The sequence below is a fragment of the Camelus ferus genome, chromosome 8 (assembly GCF_009834535.1).
Source record: "Camelus ferus isolate YT-003-E chromosome 8, BCGSAC_Cfer_1.0, whole genome shotgun sequence".
NCBI lineage: Eukaryota > Metazoa > Chordata > Mammalia > Artiodactyla > Camelidae > Camelus > Camelus ferus.
In genome coordinates, this window is record NC_045703.1 from 71270397 (window position 1) to 71285244 (window position 14848).

At 37.2% G+C, this 14848-nt stretch overlaps 1 protein-coding gene across 9 annotated transcripts in view; it reads right to left on the bottom strand.

Moving 5' to 3' along the window:
* The window catches only part of PDE10A (phosphodiesterase 10A), a 537273-nt gene that overhangs the window by 25733 nt on the left and 496692 nt on the right, over positions 1–14848 (bottom strand). For 7 of the 9 annotated variants that reach the window (XM_032485326.1, XM_032485325.1, XM_032485330.1 and 4 more), the window contains one exon: positions 12159–12331. The exons of the other annotated variants lie outside the window; for them this stretch is intronic. In XM_032485326.1, coding sequence (XP_032341217.1) covers positions 12159–12331 — 173 coding nt within the window. The remainder of the gene's footprint in view (positions 1–12158; positions 12332–14848) is intronic. 9 annotated transcript variants of the gene reach the window in all.

Consider the following 14848-nt stretch of genomic DNA (forward strand, 5'->3'; position numbering starts at 1 on the left):
TAACTTCCCTTCTCCACGAAACCTTGCACCGGTCATGGCTGGAGAATCTCATTTCACCCCATCACTTCGCCCCTTTGCTCCAAGAAGCAGAAACGTGGGACTCCTGGAGTTTCTCTTCCGGGCAGTGAACCCAGGCTTCCCTGCCGGGGCTGTTAGACCTGACCCGAGGTGGGACCATCAGGAGACCATAACCCGGCAGGGGTGAGGGAGGAGTCTCCTCACGCACTCGCTCCGCACCCAGGAGGGAAGACAGCGCCTGGTGCAGGCTTACCAGGGCAGCGGGGCGATGGGAGAGGACGATGAAGCCACGCAGGTACAGAGCGAACGCTGCCCCACATCCAGGAAGCCCCAGTGACGTCTCCAGGCCTGGCCAGGATCTTCGCTTCCCGAACTCCAGCCTGCCCGCTCCCCTGGTCAGTCGGGTCCTTTGATTGCAGAAGACAGACCCCCTTAGGCCGCTGCATCAGGTTGCTAGGGTTGCTGCAGCGAAGCACAGCGCGCTAGGCGGCTGACACAATAGAAACTCACTGGCCTGGGTTTTGGAGGCCAGGGGTCGAAAATCAGGTATTGGCTGGGTTGGTTCCTTCTGAGGGCCACGAGGGAAGGACACGTTCCAGGCGTCTCTCGTTGGCTTGCAGATGCCAGCTTCTCCCCATATCTTCACAGACATGTCTTCCGTCATGCCTCTGTTCAAATTTCTTCCAAGGACATCAGTCACACTGGATTAGGGCTCGGCCATCATTTACTCATTTTACCTTAATTACCTCTCTAAAGGCCCTGTCTCCAAATACTGGGAATCAGGGCTTTAAAATGAATTTGTAGGGGGGCACAATTCACCCCTTAAGAGTTTTCTAGAATAAAGTCTATTTCAATGTGCTGTAAAGTTACTTAGTTGGCACGTCCACCCCCCTATTAGACTGGAAGCACAGCAGGGCCAGTGGCTGTCCTGTTCTTCGCTATGTTCCCAGCACTCGGCCCAGGCTCGGCCCTTAAAGGTACTCAACCCACAGCTGCGGAATCACACGTCTCTCTCGGTGTCTGCACTCCCTGCTCGCCCTCCTTGCCAGCCAGTTCCTCTGGTCCCATAGGCTCACGTTTCAGACAGTCACCTTCAACATACTACTATATTTCACTTCACATCATTTGTACTTACTTCATCTCCTTTAAAGTGTATCACATTTTTTCTTAAATAAATTTAAAAGGAAATTTTTTCATGTAATTTTTACTTTGGTTATTTGTTTTATTATTAAGTTGTAAGAGTTACATAAGATCATTATTGAACATAAGTATTGAGAATATTTTCTCACATTCAGTGGCTTGTCTTTTCATTTCCTTAAAGGCTGTTTTGAAGATCATAAGTTTTTAATGTGATGAAGTCCAATTTATCACCTATTTGTTTCTTTGAAGGTGAGTGCTTTTTTTGGTTTTGTTTTTTCCAGGTTTGAGGTTTGATTGACCAAAGCAAGTTGTATATATTTAGGTTGTCCGTGTGGCTATCTGATATATGTGCACATCGTGAAATGATTATAGCAGTTAATTAACATATCCATAGAGTTACATTTCGTGTGTGTGTGTGTGTGTGTGTGTGTGGTAAGAATAATTAAGACCTCTCTTAGCAGATTTCAGGTGTACAGAACAGTGTTACGAACTGTAATCATCATTCTGTACATTAGATGCCCAGAACTTACTCATCTTACAACTGAAAGTTTGTACCCTGTGATGAATGTCTTGGCAGGTTAGTGCTTTTTGCGTGCTAAGGAATCTTTGCCTACTCAAGAGCATAAAGAGTTTCTCCTATGTTTTGTTCTAAAAATTTTATAACTTTAGCTTTTGCATTGAAGTCTATCATCCAACTGAAACCTCAGTAATTAAAAGGCTATTTGTTGAAAGACCATCCTGAATTATCTTGGCGCTTCGGCTGAAAATCAACAGGCTGCGTGGTGTGTGTCTTTTGTTCCACCAATCTGACTAGCCTGACACCAACACACAGACTTGATTACCATTATTTTATGGTGAGTCTTGAAATCAGACAGTGTAAGTCCTCCAATTTCACTTTTGCTTTGTCAAAATTGTTTTGACTATTCTGGATCTTCTGTATTTCTACATGAATTTCAGGTCAGTTTGTCAGTGTCTCCAAAAACTGTGCTAGGATCTCCATGAAGACTGCAATTTTGGAAGAACGCAGAGAATTGACAGCAATATTAAGTGTTACAATTTATAGTCATGATGTATTTCTCCATTCAATAGTCCTTATTTTTATCAGGAAATGTTTTGTATTTTTAATATAGAAACTTTATATCATCTGTTAAATTTATTCCCAAGCATGTCATTTTTAAAATGACAATGCAGATCAAATTGTTTTGTTCATTTCAATTTCCAAATAATAGCTGTAATATATGAAATAATTTTCTAAAAAATGTTGACTCTCTATCCCGTGAACTTGCTAAGTTCACTTATTAATTCTAGTAGATGTTTTTGGAGATTCCTTAGGAAATTTTTAGTAGATGGCATGTGACTTTAAGACAGGTGTACTTTTTCCTTTCTAATTTTTATTCATTTATTTGTTTGTCTTCAGTATAATGCACTGGCTAGGACCTCCAGCCCAAAGTAGACTACAGGTGGTCACTGCAGGCATCCTGGATTTGTTTCCAGTCTTAGAGGCAAAGTCTTTAATATATCATCTATCTTCGTGGTGGCCACAGTATTTTCAAAGATGCTCTTCATGAAATTAAAGAAGTTCCCTTATATTCTTAGTTTACTGAGATATTTTCCCCTGTGAATGGAGGTTTTTTTCAGATCCTTCTTCTGCATCTACTGAAATGATTATGTTTCTTCTCTGTCCCATCACTAGGAATTAATGAGCAAATGTTAAACTTGTTTTCTATTCCTGAGACAAAGTCCACGTGTTATACTGTCTTTTGTACATGTGACTGAATTTGTTAAACTTTGTTAAGAATTTTGGATCTATGCCCATGAGGAATACAGATCTTTAACTTACTATTTTTGCAACGTCTGTTGGATTTTGGTATCAGGATTATGCAGGCTTCATAAACAAAGTGGTAAGTGGTTCCCAGTCTCATTTTCAGAAGCATTTTGTATAAGATTGATATTCTTTCTTCCATAAATGTTTGACAGAACTCACAAGTGAAACCACGAGGTCTTGGAGGGGTTTTTTTGTTTGTTTAAGAAAAACGTTTCCTTAATGGGATATTCAGATTTTCTGTCTCATTTTGGCTCTTGTATATAGTAAGTTGTAATTTTCAAGGAATTAGTCCATTTTATGTTTCAAATTAGCATAAAACTATTGATAATAGTCTTTTATTGCCTCTTCAATGCCCACAATCCATAATGACATCCTCTCTTTGACTGTTAACATTGGTGACGCGTGAGGCTCCTCCTTTCTTACTCAGTCTTGCTGGGGTTTTTACATTTTAATTGTCTTTTCAAAGCTCCAGTTATTGGCATCATTAGTTTTCTTTCTTGTTCGCTGCTCTCTGTTTTATTGTCTTGCTCTACTCTCAATTACTTAAGTTAGGATTTAATTTACTCTTCTTTTTCTAGATGCTGAAGGTGTTATCTTAAAACACTGACTAATATAGGCATTTAAAGTTACACGTTTCCCTTTCAGCATTGTTTAACTGAGTCCTACAAATTTTGACAGTTCGTTTTCATTATCATTCAGTTTGAAATACTCTCTTATTTTTCTTGTAACTTCTTCCTTGTTACATGAGTTATTTAGAAGTGGGCTCTTTGATGTTCATATCTTGTCTACATAGTTTATTGTTATTTTTATTTCCATCACAGTCAAAAACACTGTATGATTTCAATCTTTTGAAATTTACTGAGACTTACTTTAGTCAGTCTGTAGTCTGCCTTGTGAACGCCCCACGTGCAGCTGCAAAGAGACGGAGTGCTTTGGCATTGTTCAGTATACACAAAATAAGCTGTGTTGATGGTGTTGTTCACAGTTTCCTCAGCCTTAGATCTTTTATGTACTTGTTCTATAAGTTATTTAAAGAAGAATGTAAAACTCTTTAACTATGGTGTTGATTTGTTTATTTTCCTTTTCTGTACTGTGAGCTTTATTCCTTATGTGTTTTGAAGCTCTGTTACTAGGTGTGTGCACATTGTGGATTGTTGTCTTCCTGTGTATTGACCCCGTGGTCATAGTAAATTACCCCTTTTTATGTCTCACAATATTCTGCTTTTAAAACTACTTTGTTTGATATTTATACAGCCACACAGTTTTTAATGCTATTGGCATGGTATATCTCTTTCCAGCATTTTGCTTTCAACCTATTTGAGTCTTTCTAATTAAAGTGTCTATTTCTTACCCAACATATAATTAAGTATTGCTATTTTATCAAGTCTGATAATTTTTGGCTTCAGTTGAGGCCACTGGCATTAGTTTACAATTAATCCACTGACATTTAATTGTTAGTTATATTGGGTTCAAGTCTACCATCTTCAAATTTTTTTCCATCTGCTGCCTCTGTTCTTGTTCCTCTTGCCCTGCCCTCCTCTTTCTGTAAAAAAAGCTACAGTTTAATATTTTATGGTTTCTCTACAGATTAAAATATCCATACTTATAACATATACATAAAATTAATATTGGCCCAACTAACACTTCACTCTTCACCCTTCACAAACAAGAATCTTACAACAATGCAATTCTGTATACCTCTCATCATTTGTTATTGCTTTCATATATTTAATCTCTACATATTATATTAACCTCACTTTACAGTAATACTATTTTTGCTTTAATCACTCATCTACCTTAGAAAAATCAGACAATACATACGACAACTTACATGCCATTCTCCTAACAATGACCCAGAGCAGCGCCCTCAGGAACACGCAAACACTCCAAGTACCTGGGAAACTAACTCCTACATCAGTGAGCGAACAGAGCAGAAATGGCAAACAATCTAAAAACTCAAAAAAAAAAAAAAAAAAAAGATTGCTTCATCAAAAACCTGCAGGGTACAAGCTCAATTAGTAGTCAAATAGTAATACACATATCTTATTTATTGTCCAATTGGAGAAATAAGAGAAGGAACAACAAAAGTACAAAGAAGGCATAAAGAAAAAGTTAAAATTAATGAAAGGGCAAACATAAGAAAGAAGTAATACATTTTTAAAAATCAAGTTTGTAAAAAAAAGAACAATTAAAATGAAAGGGTAAATCTGATTAAGAAACAAAGAGAGAAATAAAAATACAAACTATTGAAAATTGACAATTACAAAATAGTAAGATCAAATAAACTTTAAGTGAGAATAATTTGTGTAAATATTTTATACGAATTTGAAAATCTAAAGGAAAAACAATTTTCTAGCAAAATAATTGAACAATAGATGAAATAAAATGGAAAAACGAAGCAAAACAAAAACCTCAAACTATAAAGAAATTAGAAAGTTTGTTAAGATCTTCCATTAAAAATATGTGCCAGACTAAAATGGTTTTACAAATTATTATTTAAACTTCCCCAAATGGATACCTTTACTTATTTAAGCTCTTCTAGATTAGAGAAAAGCTTAATTTCATAAACTATCATAATCTTAATAGCAAATTATGATAGCATACAAAAAAGTCAACTATATGTCAATTAATGGATTAGATGCAAACTTGCTAAAAATGAGAAAAATTAATCTTCTCAGCATCTCAAACAAGTAATTCCACAGGAAACTAGAATAGAGTACAAAGAACTCAGAGGTAGCACAAAATTAGGAAATTTAAAAATCTATTACTAAAATAAGAAATTAACAACACTAAGAAATTAGGAAAATCATATTATCACTGGAACATGAATAAGGATTTGATAAAATTCTTAATAAAAATATGAACAAGAAGAAAAAAACCCATACATGATGAAAATGATTTATCAAAAATATCAAACATCACATAAAAAATTAAAAATCTAAAATTCCTACAATTAAAATCGAGCACCTATTAGACATACTTGCTTTTTCCAGCATAATCCAACATTGTTTTGTAGGTGCTCGTTACAGTCAAATGAGAAAGCAAAACAGGTATTAATATCAGAAAAGTGGAACAAATGACATTATTTGTAGATGACAGGACTGTATGCCTAGAAAATACAAGAGATTAACCTTATCGACTGATAAGGAGAACATAATGAAATGGATAGATAGGAAACACATCTTTAGAATTCTGGCAATGAGAAAATACATAAATCATGAACAAAGTTTAAGAACAACTCTGAAGGCAATCTGAGTATCTAAAAATAGGCAGACATTGGAAGGGTTGGTTCAACCTTGGGTGTAGTCCACATTTATTAGCTTTTCTACCAAGAGTATGGCTCAGTCAGGGTATGAGATATTTAGAGCCAGGACAGGTCAGCATTTGGCGCTGCCAGAGCACATGGAAGTGGAGAAGAAAAATTATGAAAAGGGAAGGGCCACGAAGGAGGTAGTCCCAAAATCTGCATTCATATTCCTTTCAAATCCTTGGCTGAATCCAAGGACCAAGGCCAAAACAGAAACAGAATCACACACACAAAAATGCTTAAAGGCACATATCCATAAATTTAGGTTAATTCATGAGAAACTTAACTGGCCACTAAAATAAAAGTAAATTACGTTCAGAGAATGATGACAGAATCCAGAAAGATAACAGAGCATATTATCCACAAGGTAGTATATAAATTAAAAAATTACTAGGACTCCTAAAGATATAGAAAAATGTATTCCATGACCCAGAGAAAATAGTCAACAAAAAAGACCTAAAGAGTACTCGGTGGAAATGCAGACAGGATTTTTAAGTAACTGATACATACATTAAAGAATCTCCAGGAAAATGCATACTTGGCTGCAATGAGTGAAGAGATAGGAATTTTAGGAGACACAGAAGCTATGAAAATGAATTCAAAATAAATTTCAGAACTGACAAACACAATATATAAAGTAAAATAAATCACTGGATGGAATTAGCAACAGATTAGAGAGAACATTAGAAAGGGTTAGTGAAATTAGAAGGATTACACCAAATTACCGCAACTGAGACACAGGGAGGAAAGAAGACTGAAAAAACAATACAGAGCTCTAATAACCTGTGAGACAATATTAAGTGACCCATCACATGTGCAATTAGGGTTGCAGAAGAAAAATGACAGGTTGGCAGAAAAAAAATGTTTGAAGAAAAATAATGGTCAAAATTTCACTACATTTCTTTGTAACCAGCAGCCCAGAGAACCGGGAACCTCAGAGGGGCTGAAGCAGGACAAGTATGAAGAAGACACTCAGGTACATTACAAACAAAGTGCTGGAAAAAAACCCAAACACAGAGAAAATCTTTAAAGCAGCCAGAAAAAAGACATGCTACATACAGGAGACTAACAGTAAAAATCAAAAATCATCAGAAAAACAAACCAAATGGAACAAAGCAAACAAACAAAAAAAGATGGAGGCCAGAAGACGAACAACATTTTAGAAATTCTGAAAGCCTGACAACTTAGAATCCTAAGTCCAGCAAGAATACCTTTGACACGTAAAGCCAAATAAAGGCATTTTCAGATAAACTGAGGCCGAGGGACTGTGCGGCCAGCATGCTAGAAATGGTACAGCTGGCTGTGGACCGAGGTAAAATGATGCCAGGAGCAGTGTGGCTCCACCCAAATGGATGCAAACCACTGGAAATGATGCAGATGTGAGAAACCAAGACAGGTTATCTTTTTCTTTTCAAAAATTCTTTAATAATCAATTAACTATTTAATGTAAAATACTAGCAACCTGTGTGGTATACACAACACACGCAGTAGCATAATATTCAACAACAACAGAAGAAAAGATAAAAAGGTGTATGAAGGAATTCTGTCTTCTTAAGGATTTTACATCCTACAGAAATGGAATAATATTAAACCAGGTGGACCGATGAAGACGCAGATTCATGTAAACTCAAGATCAACCACTTGAAAATGTAGAGGTAGCACGATGAACGCCAGTAGAAAATACAGAACAGAGCAGTAGAGGAAATAATTAAGTCAAGTGAAGACAGGAAAGGAGGGACAACGAACAAGGGTTAAAGAGAAAACAAACAAGGTAATGAGACAAACACAAGTATAATTACACTGAATGCAAACGAAGGACAGTCCTGAAGGAAGCAGTGATTGAGCCTCACCTACTGCTGACTACAAGCCACACTTTACATATACAGATGCAGATGGGGAGGCTGCAAAGGACTGAAAAGAACAGACATGCCAGCAGGAAGCCTAAGAAAGCTGGTGTGGCTGTTAGACACAGAGCACTTTAAGGCAAGCAGTATTACCAGAAAAAGAGAGAATTAGCTTCGTAGTGACAAGAGGATAAGTCACAAAGATACGACAAATACAAATGCATAAGCACCTAGTAACAAAGTTTCTAAACACATGAAGCAAAACAGAGAAGTAATAAAAATTCATTACTTTGTTTATATTGGAAACTGTATTTCTAGTTAAAAATGGGAAAAAATACATTCGTAAGTGATAAAATCTATACAACAATCAGTATAGTTTTACCAAAAGAGTAACAGAACCTGTGTAAACAAATTATATAAAACGTTATTCAAGGCTAAAAAGTAATGCCAATGTTTTTGGGTAAGAAGAAAATATACTTTGATTTACAAGCGAAGAAATAAATGCAATATAACTGCATCCAAAATCCCAGTGTGGATGTTTTGAATATGAAAACAAGCCTGATAGAACATTCTTTTTCTTTTTAAGTATTCACGATGAAGGAGACAAAGGGTCATGATGTCATAATTTATAAGGAAGCTACACAGTGGGGAAATAAAAGGTAAATAAAATGTATTGAAATGTTAAACATTCTTAAATATGGGTATGAGCAGATGTTTCAGTATAATTTCTACTTTGCCTAAGTTTGAAAATTTTCTTATAAAAATATAAAAAATATATTTACTAAGTAACAATTTCCATGAAATTTTTAGAAAGTAAGTGACAGATGAAGGCTATCTAACCAGGTATGTATGATAAATTTCAATATACTTACAGTAATCAAAACAGTATGATCACAGCTTGAGGGCCAGATAATTAGCATTTAAATTGCCTAAGGAGTCCAAAGAATTATTTGGGTTTATATGAACACTTCAATTCAGTGGAATAAATGGATTATTAGTTAAATGTTATTGATTCAACTCATAAGGAAGAAATAAAAGTTATGTTCATAAAAATATAACTCCAGAAGCATTAAGTTCTAACTATGAAAATTAAAACTATAGAAATACACACAAAAAATTTTAAGTACTATTTATATTACTTTGAGGATAGGGGAAGCCTTCATAAGCAAGACATGAAACCAGATTTGATAAAAAAAACAAGTAACAGATTTGACCTCACGAAATTAAATTTCTTTGTAGTTAAAATAAAATTTTTGGAAAGCACATAAAGAAAATGCTTGTAACATATAACACATAAAAATTTAATATCCTTAACAAAAATACAGAATGCAAACTGTTTTATTAAAAAAGTAAACAATTCAACAAAAAATACACAAAAGTTATGAATAGACGAATAAACAGAAGTAGGAGCAACAGTTAACAAGCATGGAAAGATCCTTAATGCGGTGGCTTATCATAGAACGGCATATTGAAAGAGAAACAGTTTCACTCCTGTGTTAGGAAAAGTGTGACTTTCTGTAGTTGTTTTAGAAAATTTAACATGTGTCTAAGTTTCTAGCACCATGCGTGATATGATATATATTTTTTAAAGGACTAGTAGGTAAGACTTTATGAGAGTTTACTGCAGAATTATTTACAGTGCAAAATTCTAGAAACATCTGATCAAAAAGGGAAAGGTTTAATTAGCCTTTCGCTAGTATCCACGCTACACGATGAGACAGAACTTAACAGAGCCAAGCGTCTGGTGCACAGTCTGCCCTCCTTGTCTGCGGTGCTGCGTCCGCAGACCCACCCAACCTCGGAAGGTGCCCTAGTTTACGATCGCTAGTGCTTGAACCCGCAGGCGCGGAACCCCCGGCACAAGGGCTGGCCGAGCGATCTAGGGACTTGCCACCTCTGATTTTGTTACGGCGGTGGTGTCCTGGGAACCATCCCCTGCAGAGACTGAGGAAGGCCTCTAGTCACACTTTTGTTTTAAAAAAGGAAAGAGAAAAACATATATTTGTGCATATATACTGTGTACAGACACACAGCTTTGAAAACACAGGAGAATGCATCGATGGTATGGCTCCTGACAGGCTGGGGTTCTGGGGTGTGGGGCCTGCTGGCAGTGTGTAAGTTTCTCACGGGCAGTGTGTGGACAGGAGAGTGGCCGCACCAACTGTCCTAGGCCATTTCGTAAAAGAGACGTCAACACTGCTGGACCCTTGTGTCTGCAGGGGCTGCTGGAATGCATCCTGCCCCCACCCTCATACTAATGGAAGACTGTATCACTATTTTTCTTGTTTATGCCTCTGCACTCTCAGAATTGTTAAAACAAATATGCATTACCTTTAAAATTATTAACTGTCAGATGATTTAGTCATACAGGCTGTACAGTGTGCATCACTAACAGGTCTATGTGCATTAAGCACCAAGTATATTATTTGCAATTAGATTAAACATTTTTCTGTTTTATAATAATTTTATTATTGTAATCATTTTGCTAAAAACATATGCATGAAACTCAATACTACTTACACAACTCATTTATAACCTAAAAAATAAAAAATGTATGCACATGGGTTCCAGCAAGCCACAGAACACTTTCATCCAGGGCATATTTCTCAAGTCTCATAATTGCCCTAAGAAAGAGAACTGGGCACAAACACCTGTCTCTACAGGTCTTAGTAAAAAACCTACACACAAAATGTGCCAGAGGCACAGCCCCACGAGGGCAGTAAGTCCCAGGCCCCCCCGGCAGGCTGGCGGAGCGGGCGTGCTGGGAAGGACATCTGCGGGCACTCACCCTTGCCCCATTCTGGGAGGGCCTGGGGATGTGTCCAGACTGCCCGACATGGAAGTGAGATTTGTTTGTTTTCCTCAAAGAGGGTTCTCCAAATTGTAGATGTTTCAAGCTCTGCCAAGTCTGGATCTGTCCCTGTTTGTAGGTGAACTGGGTCACCCACAATTGCTGTTTAATCACAGACACGGACACCCTTATATTCTGTGGAGATCATATTCCTGAAGATATAAACTTTGTGACACGTCTATGATCATTTGCAAACCTGATGTTTTGCATTTGAGTACCTGAGTGAATTGCCTTTAAGAACCTGAAAGCAGATTCCTCTGGAAAGAAATGTTACAATCCTACCTTAATGGATCACAGAGGAGGTACCCAAAGCACCTGAAGAAAGCGCACAAATTCAAGTTGGGCAGGACTAGAACAGAGCCAATGAGCAAGTGCTAAAGTGGCGTCGCTTAAGGTGGACTTGATCAGACGTGGAGACAGCAAAAGGGAAGTCCTGGAAAGAAAAGCTGGTGGTACCACCTACACACTGGTGAGGGGGACTGAGGTCTCATGGACAGATGGGTGGACAGGTTCACAACAAACACACCTGACACATTTCTGAATCCACCAGGCAAGTCACGCCTTCTCAGAACAAAAGGAATCAAACTAACTTAGCCTGATGCCACTAGAACATTTAAGTAATCTAATTCTCTTTGTTCTGACTCCACGTTCAAACAAACCATGGATTGCCACCTGGCTTCCTAAATGATTATGACCACACTGAATGCCAATATTCTGATGCTTGTGACTAAAATATATGTGTGTAGATAAATAAATGGAATTCCAGATTTAGGTATTAGTCACATTGGCTCAGTTAATAAGATGTGGATTCTGATGAATCCATTTTCATTTGCTTTTGAGTCTGTGAGGCCAATAACCAAACTCTGGACTGTGATAAATTCAAGGAGAGAACTCTGAGAAGATGATTTCCCTTTGAAAATACCCACCCCTATGTGACCAATTTAAATTCCAATTCATGTTTGAATTATCCTCACAGCACATAGTCAGCAATCATGTCAAATAATGAAATCTCTAAAGTAAACAGTAAGTGCACATCAAACAAAAACACATACTTTTTTTTTACATTTCTTCTTTCAAACATAGAGTTATGCCAAATTACATTTCTGTTCTTAAATATAAATTTATTCCAGATAACACTTCCTGGGCTTCTAGGCTTTTAAAAATTATTTTTACCTATGTGATTGGTTATTAAGGTTTAGCGATCCGGTCTGGTACATCTCTTCCAACTGTTTCCTGTTTCCAAAGTACAAAGCAAGGTCTGTGGCAATGATGGCTTTGCGGATGATCTCAAGCACCTGCTCATATTCACTGGAGCTCAGGGTGGAGAAGATATTGTGCCCTTCCAACTACGGAAAAAATACAAATAAACACCACCAATAACAAGCACAAGCTCCAATCTTACGGCATTTTCAGTTACTTGAAACAATATAGTCAGGCAACGGCAACTGGTCATGACAGTTTTGGGGGGAACAAAGAGCAGTTCGAAACGATGAATGGAAATTACTGTTCTGGTTTCTCTTTAAGGTACAAAAGCAAAGCTACCACTTAAATGAACTGTTTCAACTACATAACATTGTTTCCCACCACAAAATCCTCGCGACTTAAGTATCTCCCTGGTTTTTGGATATTTCTAGTAAGTAATTAAAGGACTGGAAAATGTAAATATTTCAGCACAAGATTTTTCCTTTTAAACTAATTAAAAGCGTCAGTAATTTTCACATTATACTGGAAATTAATGGGCTTAAAAAGTCACCTATATCCTTGTCCACTTCTGCAAACCTAATGAATAATAACATATTTTTTCTGTATCCCAGAAGAAAATGTCCCATGACCTGAAGATAAAATGAAGGCATATTAAAACCTCTCCCTACAGGCAAGAATGCTTTCACATAAAACATAAATCACTGAGGTGCAAAACCTGTACGGCTACTTTCTCTTCTTCTGTCCCTCATGGGATGTGGACACAGCAGATCATCGCCCTGGACAAGACCAGACACTGGTCATGTGGACTCTACCATCTGAGAAGTTTTCTTCTATATGTGAATCTTTTAAAGACTTTTTACAATAATTTGTTTCTCAGAATTTGGTTTTTATTTGTAATTGAGATTAAAATGGGTCATTTTTGTTCAAACAGAAAAAGTGGAGATTCAATTTGTGGATTCATCAATTATTTTTAATGACTTATTAGTCAACATAGTCATACTAGAAATTGATTTTTAATTGTTTCCACTTTTCTTAGGCTACATTTATTGGCTGATAAAAGACATTAAAAACTTGAAATTATTAAAGTATTTTTCTTTACAAAACTGGATACCTCACTAAGATACTGTCTACTTCCTATTACTCTGACATGTCTGTATGTGCATCATTTATTTTCAATCATCAGAATCTTTGTGTTATCTACTTTTAAGGTATTATGTTTATATTTAAACTGTTCTATCATAAATGCAACAAATGGAGTTGGTTCTTTTCCTGACAATGGCAAGAGTAAGGACTTGAATTTGTAGAATGCTCTAAGGTTATAAATCACTTTCAAACACATGATTGCACTTTCAAATTATAAAATTTAAATAACTCTTTGATATCTAATTGAAACAAAGCATCTGCTCAAACATGGTCAAAAATTTTATTTGACTAAAGAGAAACTGCAGTGTTTATATAAAACTGGCTATTTCAGTAATTTTCAGTAATGCAATCCATTTGAAGCAGTCTTCAGAAATACAATAGAGTCAAAGAGGTGGGCATGGTTAGGCCGGACTTCAGCTCAACACAAGGAAGAACCACTGAAACATTCCGAGTTACCAGGTGAACTCTGCGTGGGATGCCGTGGGGGGACATTCAGGCACAGGCTGGTTAGTAACCAGCGGAGACGAGGGAAAGGGATTAAGGCACCGGGAAGGTGGCCGAAACTCAATCGACTGTCAAGCCCCTTTCAGCCTCAACTCTACACTCTTATTGTAGAAACTTAACAGGAAAGAAATCTTTACACTGGCCCTCGCTACAAAGTGTGCTTCGCTTTGATCGTAACTCAGGCACAGCAGCTGGCCTCACACCGGACGCCTGTGACCTGTGCGCCCCCACCTCATAAACATGGTTCAGACTGTGTGTTTGGCTGGCACTCAGGCACACGTCCACTACTGGCAGGTCGTCTGAAGCAGGATCACGTGTGACGTGTATTTACATGCTTCATTCTCTCTATCACCAATCAGCTGTTAAATTACAGTGTGAAAAATATTCGAGCATGCAGTTAAAAATTATGTTTTAATCTCCCTAAAATAGGGACTTCTTAGCCTGGGGCCACAGAGGGATGAGCTCAGTGCAACTACACATAATACGCTGAGGGTCTCATCCACAAGCACATGTTTTCATCAGATTCTCAAAAGTGTCCATGATCTAAGACAAATTAAGGCCCATTTTAAAGGATCTGTATATTCTGCTGGCTGTTGAAGTGTCATTATTTCTCTTACTACTTCACTTTTCAACGTTAAAGGAGAACTAAGAGGGAAAGTTCAGGAGTGAACCTTCGTAGTGAACGGCCGTATGAACCGGGACCCTCTCACTGCTTCCTTCAGCATTTCACAAGTGTGAAGGGAATAAACGATAAACAAACAGTAAACGGCTCCTTCCCTCATGAGACTATAGTCTGTATTTATCAGCGTCTGCTCCTACCAAAACGAAAGAAAACCAGGGGGATACAGCAGCCAACCACAGCAGGTAAAGAGCTGCAAATCTTTCGAAAGCTCCAATGTCACACTGGTGAACAACCTAAGAAAACCTTGTAAGATAATAAGATACTTCTATATACCAGCTGATGAGAGTATTATAGCTAATATCCTAGGTTACACTTTGAAGTTCGTATTAAT